Below are 13,577 nucleotides of genomic sequence, written 5' to 3'. Positions count from 1 at the left end.
AAAGATTTGTCTTTTTATGGGTATATGTCAAGTATGTATACCCATTAACAGGGTTGCTGGAAAACAGTAACTGTTTTAAGTTCCTTGGAAAATCTCCAAACTTCTCTCCATAGAGGCTGAACTAAATTACATTCCCACCAATAGTGTATAAGCATTCTCTTTTTTTCATAGCTTCACCAGCATCTGTTGTTTTCTACTGTTTAATAAGCTATTCTGATTGGTGTGAGATTGTATCTCATTGTGGTTTTTATTTGAATTTCTTTGATGATAAGTGATGTGGAACATTTTTTCATGTTTATTGGCTGCTTGTTTGTCTTCTTGAGAGAAGTGTCTGTTCATGTCTTTTGCTCAATTTTTAATATGGTTATTTGTTTTTTTGTGTGTTTCATTGTTTAATTCCTATAGAACCTGGGTATTAGACGTTTGTTGGATGCATAGTTTGCGAAAATTTTCTCCCATTCTGTAAGGTGTCTGTTTACTCTGTTTGATAGTTTCTTTTGCTGTGCAGATGCTCTTTAATTAGGTTCCACAAGTCTACTTTTGTTTTTGTCGCAATTGCTTTTGGGAACTTAGACAAAAATTCCTTACCAAGCTGATATCAAGAAGGGCATTGACATTATTTTCTTCTAGGATTTTTATAGTTTGAGGTACTACATTGTTTAATCCATCTTGAGTTAATTTCTGTATATGATAAAAGGTTGGGGTCCACTTTTGTTCTTCTGCATATGGATAGCTAGGTATCCCAGCACCATTTATTGAATAGGGAGTCCTTTCCCCATTGTTCATTTTTGTTGACTTTGTCCAAGATCAGATGACTGTAGACTTGTGGCTTCATTTCTGAATTCTCTGTTCTTTGCCATTTGTCTATGTGTCTGTTTTTGTACCAGTACCATGCTGTTTTGGTTACTATAGCCTTATAGTACAGTCGTCGGGTAATGTGATGCCTCCAGATTTATTCTTTTTGGTTAAAATTGCTCTGTCTATTCAAGCTCTTTTTTGGTTTCATATGCAGTTTAAAATTTTTAAAATTCTAATTCCCTGAAAAATGGCATTGGTCATTTGATAGGAATAGCATTGAATCTGTATGTTGTTTGGGCAATATGGTCATTTTAACAGTATTAATTCTTCCAATTCATGAGCATGGAATATTTTTCCATTTGTTTATGTCATGTTTGATTTTTTTTCCGCAGTGTTTTGTAGTTCTTCTTGGTAGAAATCTTTCACCTCTTTGGTTAGATGTATTACTAGGTATTTTATTTTTTTTTGTTGACTGTTGTAAATAGGATTGCATTATTGATTTGTCTCTCAGCTCTAATGTTATTTGGTGTACAGAAATGCTACTGATTTCTGTACATTGATTTTATATCCTGAAACTTTACTGAAGTTGTTTACTGTTAATTGCAGGATCCTCTTGGTGGAATCTTTAGGATCTTCTAGGTAATCATATTACATATTGTAAGTTAAGAGGGATAGTTTGACTTATTATTTTTCTATTTCGAAGCCTTCTCTTTTTTTCTATTGCCTGATTCCTCTGGCAAGGACTTTGAGTACTATGTGGAATAAGAGTGGTGAGAGTGGGCATCCTTGTCTTGTTCCAGTTGTCAAGGGGAATGTTCCAGCTTTTGCCGGTTCAGTATGATGTTGGCTGTGGGTTTGTCATAGATGGCTGTTACTATTTTGAAGTATGTTCCTTCAGTGCCTAGTTTGTGCAGGGATTTTTATCATGAAGGAATGCTGGATTTTTTTGAAGGCTTTTTCCACTTCTGTTTATATGATCATATAGTTTTTGTTCTTAATTCTGTTTTTATGTTGAATTGTATTTATTGATTTGCATATGTTGAACCAACCTTGCATCCCAGGAATAAAGCCTTCTTGGTTGTTTTGAATTATTTTTTTAATGTACTGTGGAATTCAGCTTGCAAGTATTCTGTTGAGAATTTTTGCATCTCTGTGCATCTGGAATATTGGCCTATAGTTTTCTTTTTTCACTGTATCTTTGCCATGTTTTGGTATCTGAATTATGCTGGTTTCGTCGAATGAGTTAGAGAGAAGTTCCTTCTCCTCAGTTTTTTGAGAATGGTTACAGTAGAATTGGTACCAACTCTTCTTTTGTAGGTATAGTATAATTTGGCTGCGAATCTATCTGCTCTGGGGCTTTGTTTGGTTGACAGATTTTTTATTACTGATTCAGTTTCAGAACTTGATATTGTTCTGTTCAAGATTTCAGTTTCTTGCTGATTCAATGTTGGGAGGTTATGCATTTCTAGAAATTTATCAGTTTCCTCTAGATTTTCTAGTTTGTGAGCTTCAAGGTGTTCGTAATAGTCTCTGAGGATCTTTTGTATTTCTGTGGGATCAGTTGTAATACCACCTTTGTTGTTTCTCATTGTACTTCTTTGGCTTTTCTCTCCTTTAGCCTTTGTTCTTGTAGCTAGCGGTCTAGTGATCTTGTTGATCCTTTCAAAGAACTAACTTTTGGGTTTGTTTATTGTTTTATGGATTTTTTTATATCAATTTCATTCAGTTCCACTCAGATTTTAGTTATTTCTCCTGCTAGCTTTGGGGTTAGTTGATATTTGTTCTTCTAGTTCCCCTAGGTGTGATATTCGATTACTAACTAGTGATCTTTCTAAATTTCTGAGGTATGCATTTAGCACTGATAACTAATTTTTAAGATCCCTGTTAGAATTCTATTCCCAGAAGTGAGTTTTTAAAACTCTTAAGGAAAAAGAAGCATCTCTATTTTAATCCCTACCAAACCTGGAGAGCAATCTTGGAGTTTAAAAATCCTTGAGATATTTTATACATTCAATTATATTGCATATTAATGTAGAAAAACTATTTACCCTGTTACATATGAATATAGAGTATATGACTATTTACCCATATATATAAAATACCATGTCTTGAATGCATTAAAAATGTAGGAAATCTAAAAAAGGGATTTACAAAGCACCAGTGTCCCCAAGACATTCCTAAGAATGCCAATTGCTCTGTGTGTGTGTGTGTGTGTGTGTGTGTGTGTGTGTGTGTGTGTGTGTGTAGTGAGAGAGAGAGAAAGAGACAATCCTCAGTTCTCGGATACAACCTATTCATAGGCATTCATGGACATGCATTTAGGAACTACTATTCAAGGACATATATATAAGAAAAAAATCAATCATTTCATTTTAGATATATGTTGATATTTAGAAAAAACAAATGTGATACTTCTAAAATAAATTTATTTATAGTTAAACATACAGCTATGAGACAGGATTTTTAAATATATTATTAATCTAACATGGACTATCTTTATACAGAATAGAATATTTTTTTTTCACTTGGATGAATGAAAATGTAAAGTGAAAATTAAGTGAAAGCAATCTCAATAACAATTGGCTCCTCTATCTTTCTTTCTGAGTCCTTTTCTTTTCTGCTTTTCTCACTTGTCCTCCAAATGAAGATTATAGAGTGCTAGAAACAGGCGGTGTAGATAGATTAATTGGGGATAAAAACATCTACTGATTTTTTGTTCCAACTCCAATAAAATATCATTAATATGAAAGCCTAGTGTTTTTCACTATGGTTATTGTGTTCCTGGGTCTCTTTATCCTGTCTTACCAAAAATTATTGCTACATTTCAAATTCGTAGTGGTCCATCACAATAATAATAAAATAACTGATAAAAATAATGAAATTACAGGTTTCAGCTCCCTAGACTGTTTTAGGAAGATACCTTTGCTAATCCAAGCAAAGATTAGGATGATTCACCACTGGTCATAACCACTTTCTATGATCATACTGGTTGGGTAAGTAAATGAGAGACTATGTAGATTTCAGCACCAGCTAAGTGAATGTTGTGTTTTGCATGTTACTCATAATTTCTCGCATCTATGGAGAAATGAATTTTTTTCCTATAGTGTTTAGCAGTAATATTTTCTCTTTATTTATCATTAACATGCTTTTACAATTAATAAGCTGGTGTAGACCTCCTGTGAGTATTTGGGAGCTATAGTGTAACAGAGGGCTGTTATTTCATTGACTATATTGTCATTAAAACAAAACAATGTCAATAAGAAAGGAAACTGTTCTAATAGGCAAAATACAGAAAGAAGATAGTCTTAAACAAATATGGTCATTGTCCATCAATGCTCTATGTATAAGAAAGGAAAGATGCCACCATTAAAAGCTAAGTAAATCAAGCACCTCTTCTTAGAATTGATTACCTCTGCTTTTAAACAGATAAATTAAGCTATCTAATAATGCCAGTGAGTATTACGATTATACAATATACTTCCTCATTTTAATTTTCATACTTACCAAGCAGCTCTTTATTGGCTTACTATTTGGTTTACCATTGTATGCAGGGAAAGAATGCATTGCTGTAGACAGTTCTCTTAGCATTCATTTGTATATCTCTCTTTTTTTTTTCTTTTCTTTTTTTTTTTTTTTGATGGAGTCTCGCTCTGTTGCCTAGGCTAGAGTGCAGTGGTGCCATCTTGGCTCACTGCAAGCTCCACCTCCCGGGTTCAAGCCATTCTGCCTCAGCCTCCCAAGTAGCTGGGACTACAGGTGCCTGTCACCACGCCTGGCTAATTTTTTTTGTATTTTTAGTAGAGACAGGGTTTCACCGTGTTAGCCAGGATGGTCTCGATCTCCTGTCCTCGTGATCCACCCGCGTCGGCCTCCCAAAGTGCTGAGATTACAGGCGTGAGCCACCACGCCCAGCCTTTATATCTCATTTTATATATTCATTTTCAGTCTGATGAGCAGTTATTTGAATCAGAGTACTAGAGCAAATCTCAGCAAGCTGACACATCAAACTCTGAACTGAGAAGTTTAAGTTTTTCATATCAATGATTCTTATCTTGACCAAAATCTCTGAGGTTTTGATTCAACTGAGGTTAAAACAGTGAAAATTTTTATAGCAAGCACCCCAGGTATTTGTGCTACAGGTTGTCTGAAGCCACCTTTAGAGAAACTCTTCTAGTTACAACCTTAAAATAAAGCTTTTTGGGGGATATTCAGCCAGCCTTCCTTAGATGAAACTATAGTTGCTTCCATCTCCAATCTTATAAAACACCCACTCAATAATGTTGGTGAACTGACTTTCTGATTGATATTTCTAGTGTTACAATGTGTCTTAGGAAAATATATTTATGACTACAATAGAAAATGGAATAGTTGATTTTTCTATTTGTCATAATCAAAAGCATTGAATTTCTTTTCTACCTCCAACATGTTTCAGAAGACTGTGAAGAATGAATAATTAATATGGATGATCTATATGAATATAAAAGTGTCAAATGCCCCATCTTTTGACTAAATAATAGTAATTTTAGTAACACATTTATTTTATATAAATATTTCTATTTTAATGATGTATATACCTGCTATTTTATAAGTTTTATAATTTAATGTATGTGTGTGTCTGTGTGTGTGCATGTGTAAATATATACTGCCACTATATCTATCTGGTTGCAGTATTTGCCTTCTACTGATGAACAGATTTGATTTTATGATATGGAGTCTGGATATGTATACCATTCATTCACTGTTCATGAAAAATGCTACAGAAGTTCGAAAGATGAGCTTCCTAGACAGAAAAGGTTCAAGAGTGTATGAGTAACCATGAAATTATATAAAATAAAATTTAATAAGATTAGTAAGGATGAAATTATAGTGTGTTTCACACGAAATTGTATCCAGATAAGGCTGTGTTCTAAATTATAATGCTAGTAAATAGCAGTGAGATAAAATGAGAATCCTCTGGTTTAAAAGAGTTCTGGTAATTCTGTAAAACTGTGCTGGTGTCTTATTCTTTCTGGGTCTCATTGTTCTCCTCTGTAAATATGCAAAGTTTAAAGTGTATGATTTCTCAAGAGCTATTGTAGCTCAGATAGGCCATAAATCTTTGATCATTTTGTACTATGCTTGTGTTTTGCTAAGCACTATTGAAATGCATATCTTAGTTTCATCCTGAATCAGGAGGTCTATCTGTATCCATTATGCCTTTGTTTTAGGTTGGAGTATACATAATTATAAAATCAAAGATTGACAGATGATTGTTCTACTTTTAAAGTCATATGTTATTAACACAAATGAGTATTTTAGAAAATGAAAAAAGAATCCCATCAACTATGTTTATTTCCATCTGTGTTTACAGGAAGTTCAACACAATTGCCAGCTTCATAGAATATCTTTTTGTGCAGATGATAAAACTGACAAGAGGATATTCACTTTCATATGCAAAGATTCTGAGTCAAATAAACATTTGTGCTATGTATTTGACAGCGAAAAGTGTGTAAGTATCCCAGATGTTTTAGGGTGGTTTGTTCTGTTTTACAAGCCAGGAATTGTCTAGTTTCTGGCATTAGTAAAGTATTTGAAAATGAATAATGTCTGTAAATACTTAGCTATACTAATAGATTTATTTTGTTATGAGAATATGCTTCAGGATGTCATCCATGACTAAATTCTCATGTTCATGAGCATAAACTCACATGCAAATTTATTTTATTAGAATGTCATGCCTGCTTATGTTATGCATTTATTTATTTTATAATAATTTAATCTATTTTAGTTTTAAACTCAAATAGGATTTAGTAATATGCACATAATATAAGAGTAATGGTGAGCAAAAGTGTGTTTCCCCCACATGTGCAGAATCTGATGGATTTTATAAAAATAAATATTCTTAACTCCAGGAAGTATAATCTGTATGGTTCCTTAAAAGATTTTCCAATACATTGAAAATGTAGTTCCTTATGTTCATTATATAAAACTCTTAGGCCAGGCACGGTGGCTCACACCTGTAATCCTGGCACTTCGGGAGGCCGAGGTGGTCGGATCATGAGGTCAAGAGATCGAGACCATCCTGACCAAAATGGTGAAACTCCATCTCTACTAAAAATACAAAAATTAGGTGGGTGTGGTGGCACGTGCCAGTGGTCCCAGCTACTGGGGAGGCTGAGGCAGGAGAATCACTTGAACCTGGGAGGTGGAGGTTGCAGTGAGCCAAGATCGCACCACTGAACTCCAGCCTGGCGGCAGAGTGAGACTCCGTCTCAAGAAAAGAAAAAACAAAACAAAACAAAAAACTGAATATAATGAAAGTTAATGGAATTATATGTATGAAATTCTATGTTAAATCCTGTAGCTGTTCTTTAATCATCTGAAATCTTAAGGAAAACCCATTGATGGCTGCAGTGAAGGAAAAACATGTAACCTCAACAATTGTATTGGTTTAGGTAGGAAATAAAACAATTCATCTATTTGCTAATTTATCTTGCTGTCAAAAATAGATAGCAAATATTATCGCTATTATGTCATTTGTTTATCTAGCTTCAGTATTGAGCTTCTTGAGAACAAATACCTTTTTATTTTTTCATGTGACTCCTACATCAAGTGGACAATAGGTGCTCGATGAAGCATTCCTTAAGAAAAAGATCGCGTTGAAAACTTACAAAACATAGAACAAGTTATCATTTTTATTTTTTAAACTGTAGTTCTCTAGAAAGGAAAGCTAATGTGCTAAGCTACTAGACATCATAATACCTTTTGTGAATTTGGTGCACATTATGGAACATTTCATCAGAAAAAGATGCTTAGCAATCTAAGACAATATTTTGCGCACAATAAGACATTTTATATAGCTCAAATTGATGTTGAATTTTATTTTATATGAACTTCTGTTGAATGAATAAATAAATTTACATATAATTTACATATTTCAAGTGCTTTTTAACCATGATTGCTTACAGATTCTTTTCTCTATGACTGAGAAGATTGAAGTTGATATTTGTTGAATATCTTCTATACATAATTTATAACCTTTTACCACCGACATAAAGCAGTAAACTCAGTTATTCTTCTTTCTGCCTTACCCATAGAAATAAATTTTGAAATGTTTCAGAGTCAGAGTTCATTATAAATATTAGCCTTCTTATAGATTTGTGCCACTTGTTTTATATTCTTTGATCCCTATCCAAATTTGTTAAATTAATATTTAAAATATAAGCTTGCCAGCTTAAAAGCATAGACCCCATTTCTTCTTCATCCTAACTGTCTGTAATTGCTTGTTCTCTTTGGATGTAGCATATCTACTCTATTTTTTCTTAAAGACTGAAAATAATTTCCTAAAGCCTAAGCAGTGGTTCACAATCATTAATGTGCATAAAAATCATACGGGATGCCTTTTAAAAACTCTTATCAATTGGGGCTTAAGCTCAGGAAATCTATATTTATCAAGTATACCAAGTTGTTCTGCTGTAGGTAGAGGAAGTCTTGGCTTTGAAAAGTTCCCAGAAAATCTCCCAACTATAAGTTGGCATCACCTTCATGAGCTGAAAAATGACATGTTTTCTTAAAAATTTGTTATACCTGCACTATCTTAACTATGAGGTTTTATCAGTGCTAATTATAATGATGACTATATTTATAACACTGATGTTATATGTATGTAGAATTTTTGATATGCCATCTTATGTAATTCTTATTTTAAATAGTTTATCATAGAGTGCTAAAATGGGAAATAAGTTATGGCCTATCTCATACAAATCTCCTTCTATTTTAAAAAACCAAGATCAGAGATGTTGAAGTAAGTTTTCCAAAGTTACAAAACTAAGTAGTCAGTAGAATCAGGACTAAAATCTAAGACTCTTAATTCCCATTGCTACATTTATCTCAACATGCTATATTACTCCCATAACTGTGGCCTCCTCTAGAGTTCATCTGCTCTTATTGGGGCCTTTACTCTATCTGTTCATTGTATTTTATCTTTTTAGTACTTCTTTGAAATTGAGAATTTGAAAGATGAAACCTTTTTTAGTATGTCACAAGACTGGAATTCACTACTTTATTAACAGTATCATGTTGTATTAATAGTCCTCCTTCTTCTATAGTGATGGTGAGGACCATATGAGGAGTGAGAACATTCAGCCCTGCCAAATTAGAATGCTGAGCCTCTATACTTACCAGGCAATAAGGGAGCAGTGCATTTCCACCCTCACTCTCATACTGGAATTGCATCAGATGAAGCCACCTAAAGCAGAAAATTCAAATCATTTCCAGTATTTCATAAAATGAAAATCACTCTTTGTACCAAGAAACAGGTTTCTTAAACTAAAAAAGAAATGACAGTCAGTAGTTACCAACACATAGATGTCAGAGATATTAGAATTATAGGACAAAGGTTTTGGAACAGCCATCATATAACATAATAAAATGAGCAGTCACAAACACACATGAAACAGATGAGAATGCAGAAAGTCTTATCAATGAAATAGAAAATCTAAGCAAAGAAACAGAAGATATAAAGAATACTGAAAAATAACCACATGAAAGACTCAATGTATAGGCTCAACAGCAGAATAGAGAGAACAGAGGAAAAGAATCAATGACCTAGAAGATTGACAAATAGAAAATGCCCAATCTGAACAACACAAAAATTATAGCCTCAATAAACCAGCAAAAACAAAGCCAAAACAGAACCTCATGGACTGTGGGACCATAACAAAATATCTAACATCTGTGTGTCATCTGAGTCCTGGAAAAAGAGAAATAAGCACCCTTAAAAAACACTCCAAGAATATTAGTTGAAAACATTCCCGATTTGACAAAGAACATCAACCTATAGATTTAAAATACTGGGTGATCTCCAAACGGGATTAATCCAAATAACTCCACACCAAGACACATCATATTCAAGCTTCTGAAACTGAAGACAAAAGAAAAGTCTTGAAAGCAACAAGAGATAAGCAAGTACTTACCTATAGCAGAGAATGTGAATGGCAGTGTATTTCTCACCAGAAACCATGAAGGCAAGAAGGAAGTTACATAATACTGTTGAGTAATGGAAAAAACAAAAATCTGTCAAATGATCCTATGTCCAGAAAAATATTCTTCAGAAATTGGAAATAAATTTTTAAAAATTATTAGATGAATGAAAATTAAGATTGTTTGCCACTACTAGACATCTTAAATGAATGGCTAAAGGAAGTTCTCTAAATGGAAAGGAAACAATACAAAACAGGAACTTGGAGCATAAGGAAGGAAAAGAAAAAACAAGATGAGCAAACATGTGAGTAAATCTTTAGTTTCTAAGTTATGTTTGATGATAGAAGAAAAAAATACTTTCTGATGTGATTTTAAAATCTGACATGATTTCATATATGGACATATGAAATATGTAAGGCAATTATATTAAACTAGGAAGGTTGAGAGGATGTAAAAAGGGAGGTGAGGTGTCTACACCTCACATAAACTGGAAAAATAATAGCACTAGGTAACTATGATAAGTTATATAGATAAAATGTGAATCTGACAACAACCCCTAACTTGTTATATAATGAGATACACTTAAAAGCACTATAGAGAAATTAAAATGTTATCATTTTAAAACCCCATAGAAATTCAATGAAAAGAAAACAGAGAAAGAAAAAAGATAAGTAACAGAAAAGAAAAAGATTAAATAATGTACTTAAGCCCTAACATATCAAAAATCACATTAAATGTAAATAGTCTACACCAGTTAAAATATGTTGTTAGGGTGGATTACAAAACGTAATCCAGATACATATTGTCTATAAGAAGTTCACTGCAAACATAATGGTATAGGTGATATAGGCAGGCTAAAAATGGAAGAATGAAAAGAGAGTTTTCATGCAAACATTATTCAAAGAAAGCAATAGTAACTATATTTACATCAGATAAAGTAGACCTCAATGCAAAGAAAATTACCAGAGACAGAGGGGGACATATAGTGATAAAAGGGACCAGTTCCCAAGAAGATATGGTAATTCTAACTGTATATTACCAAAAAATAGAGCTGCAAAATGAGAAACAAAAACAGATAGAACTAAAAGGGTAAATAGACAAATACACAAGTATAGTCAGAAATTTTACTGGTACTTTCCCTCAAATTTATAGAATAATTAGAAAATCATCAAGGATATAGAATAACTCAACATCATCAACCAGTGGGATCTAATGAGCAATTACAGAGACCCTCAGCTAACAACAACATTATGTATGTTATTTTCAAGTGTTTGAGGATGATGTACCAAATTAAGTCACATCCTGGACCATAAAGTAAATCTTGAAAAGTTAAAAGAATTAAAATTATTTAACATTTCTCTGACTATAAGGAAATCAGTCTAAAAATCAGTAACAGAAAGCCAGAAAATCTTTACAAGCTAGGAAATGAAACATCATATTTATAAATATTCCATACATCAAATAGCAATTCATACATGAATTTTTAATTCCGTGAATTGAATAAAAGTGAAATAGAGCATATCAACATTTGTGTGATATAACTAAAGCAGTGATAAGAAAGAAATTTGTAACAACTAATTTAAAACATTAGAAAAGAGGAAAGTCTCAAATGAATAATCTATGTTCCCATCTCAAGTACACAGAACAACAAAAATATCAAAATAAACCACAAAGTAAGCAGAAGGAAGATAAGATTAATAAGAAATTGAAAATACAGAAAATCAATGAAGCAAAGACCTGATTCTTCAAAAGATTATAAAAGTCACAAATTGTATTAATTTGGCAAAGAACAAAAGAGAGGGAGGAGACACAAGTTACCAATATTTAGAATGAGAACCAGCAGATTTCACTACAGACTCTCTGAATATCAAAAGAATAAGAGGATCCTTTAAAGAACTTTACACACACAAATTCAAAAATACAAATGAATTGGATCAATTATTTAGGAACAATATTACCACAAATCACTCATTATTAAGTAAATTATTTTAATAGCCTAACTATAAAGGAAATTAAATTTATAAATTTAAAGTTATTAAAAGATAAATCTCCAGGTGTAGATGGTTTCACTGGAGAATTCTATAAAATGTTTAAACAGGAATTAATGCTATTCTGTACAATCCATTCCAGTGAAAAATGAGAGAGAGAGAAACACTTTCTACTTCATTTTGTGAAACTAGTATTTCTCTGATACCAAAACCAGACTTAGTGCAAATAAATAAATAAACAAACAAATAGTAGAGATCTGAATTCCTCAGGAATAAAAATGTAAAAATTCCTAAGGAAATATAACCCAATAATGCATTGTATTAGTCAGGGTTCTCTAGAGGGATAGAGCTAATAGGATGTATATATTGAAAGTTTACTAAGGAGTATTAAATTCACACAGTCACAAGGTCCCACAATAGGCCATCTGCAAGCTGAGGAGCAAGGAAACCAGTCATAGTCCCGAAGCTGAAAAACTTGAAGTCCAATATTCAAGGGCAGGAAGATCCAGCACAGGAGAAAGATGTAGGCCGGGAGGTTAAGTCAATCTAGACTTTTCACGTTTTTCTGCCTGCTTTATATTCTGGCTGCATTAGCAGCTGATTAGATGGTGCCCAGCCAGATTAAAGGTAGGTCTGCCTTTTCCAGCCCACTGACTCAAATGTTAATCTCCATTGGCAACACCCTCACAGACACACACAGGATCAATACTTTGCATCCTTTAATCCAATAAAGTTGATGCTGAATAATAACCATCACATGCATTAAAAGAATTATATGCAAAGATTAAGAGTAGTTTGTCCCAAGGATGCACATTTTGCTCAACATTCGAAAATCTAGTGATGTAATCAATCACATGATAAATCTAAAGAAGAAACATCATGTGATAATACCAATCAGTGCTTTAAAAATACTTTTAAAAAATGAACACACACTCATTGTTTAAAACTCTCAGAAAAATAGGAATAGAAAGAACTTCCACAATTTGATAAAGAGCATCTAAACAAAATGCAGATATTTTACTTTATGGAAAAAAAAAAAAAAAAAGAATGCTTTCCTCCTTAGATATGGAACAAAGCAAAGCTTTTCACTCTCTTGGCTCATATGAAACACTGCCATAGAAGCTGTAGCCATCGCAGCAAGACAAAAAAGCATGTAAGAAATTTGCAGATTGTAAAAAAAGAAATCTTTGCTTATATGCAGATGACATGATTGTCTATGTAGAAAATTTTGAGTCTAAAACAATTTCTGGATTTAATAAATGAATTTAGCCAGGTGGCAGAATACATAATTAACATACATGGATCAATTGTATTGCTGTATACTAGTAGTGAACATGTGGATACAAAAATTTACAATTGCTAAAAGAAGTGGAATACATAGGTGTAAGTCTAAACTAAGAAGTGAAATTTGTATGCTGAAAATTCATATGCAACAAAATGCTGATGAAAGAAATGATAGACTGTATAAATAAATGGAGATACTATTTTCAGTTCTTCATACTGATGTATAGATTTAACACAATTCCTGTCAAAATTATAGCAAGGTTTTGTAGATGTAGACAAGATTACTCTAAACTTTATATGGAAAGGCAAAGGAGATAGAATCGCTAAAACAATTTCAAAAAAAGAGTAGTGAAGTGAAAGTAATTCATCTATCCTGTTTCAAGACATATTAGATACCTTTACTAATGAAGACTTTAGTTTTGGTGGAGGGATAGACAATAGGTCAATGGAGGAGCAAACGTGTAAATCAACACTCAGAAATATGCCCAGCTAATGTTTGTCAGTGCTACAAAAGCAGTGCAATAGGGGAAAGAAGGTTTTGAGGGT

At 32.8% G+C, this 13,577-nt stretch overlaps 1 protein-coding gene across 11 annotated transcripts in view; it reads left to right on the top strand.

Moving 5' to 3' along the window:
- GULP1 (GULP PTB domain containing engulfment adaptor 1) overlaps positions 1–13,577 on the top strand; it is a 307,310-nt gene that overhangs the window by 245,946 nt on the left and 47,787 nt on the right. For all 11 annotated transcript variants that reach the window (XM_050751834.1, XM_050751837.1, XM_050751828.1 and 8 more), the window contains one exon: positions 6,149–6,286. In XM_050751834.1, the coding sequence (XP_050607791.1) occupies positions 6,149–6,286 (138 nt within the window). The remainder of the gene's footprint in view (positions 1–6,148; positions 6,287–13,577) is intronic.

This window comes from Macaca thibetana, chromosome 12 (assembly GCF_024542745.1).
Source record: "Macaca thibetana thibetana isolate TM-01 chromosome 12, ASM2454274v1, whole genome shotgun sequence".
Classification (NCBI taxonomy): Eukaryota; Metazoa; Chordata; class Mammalia; order Primates; family Cercopithecidae; genus Macaca; species Macaca thibetana.
Note: the sequence above shows the minus strand (reverse complement) of the source record. Positions and strands in the feature narration are given on the sequence as shown.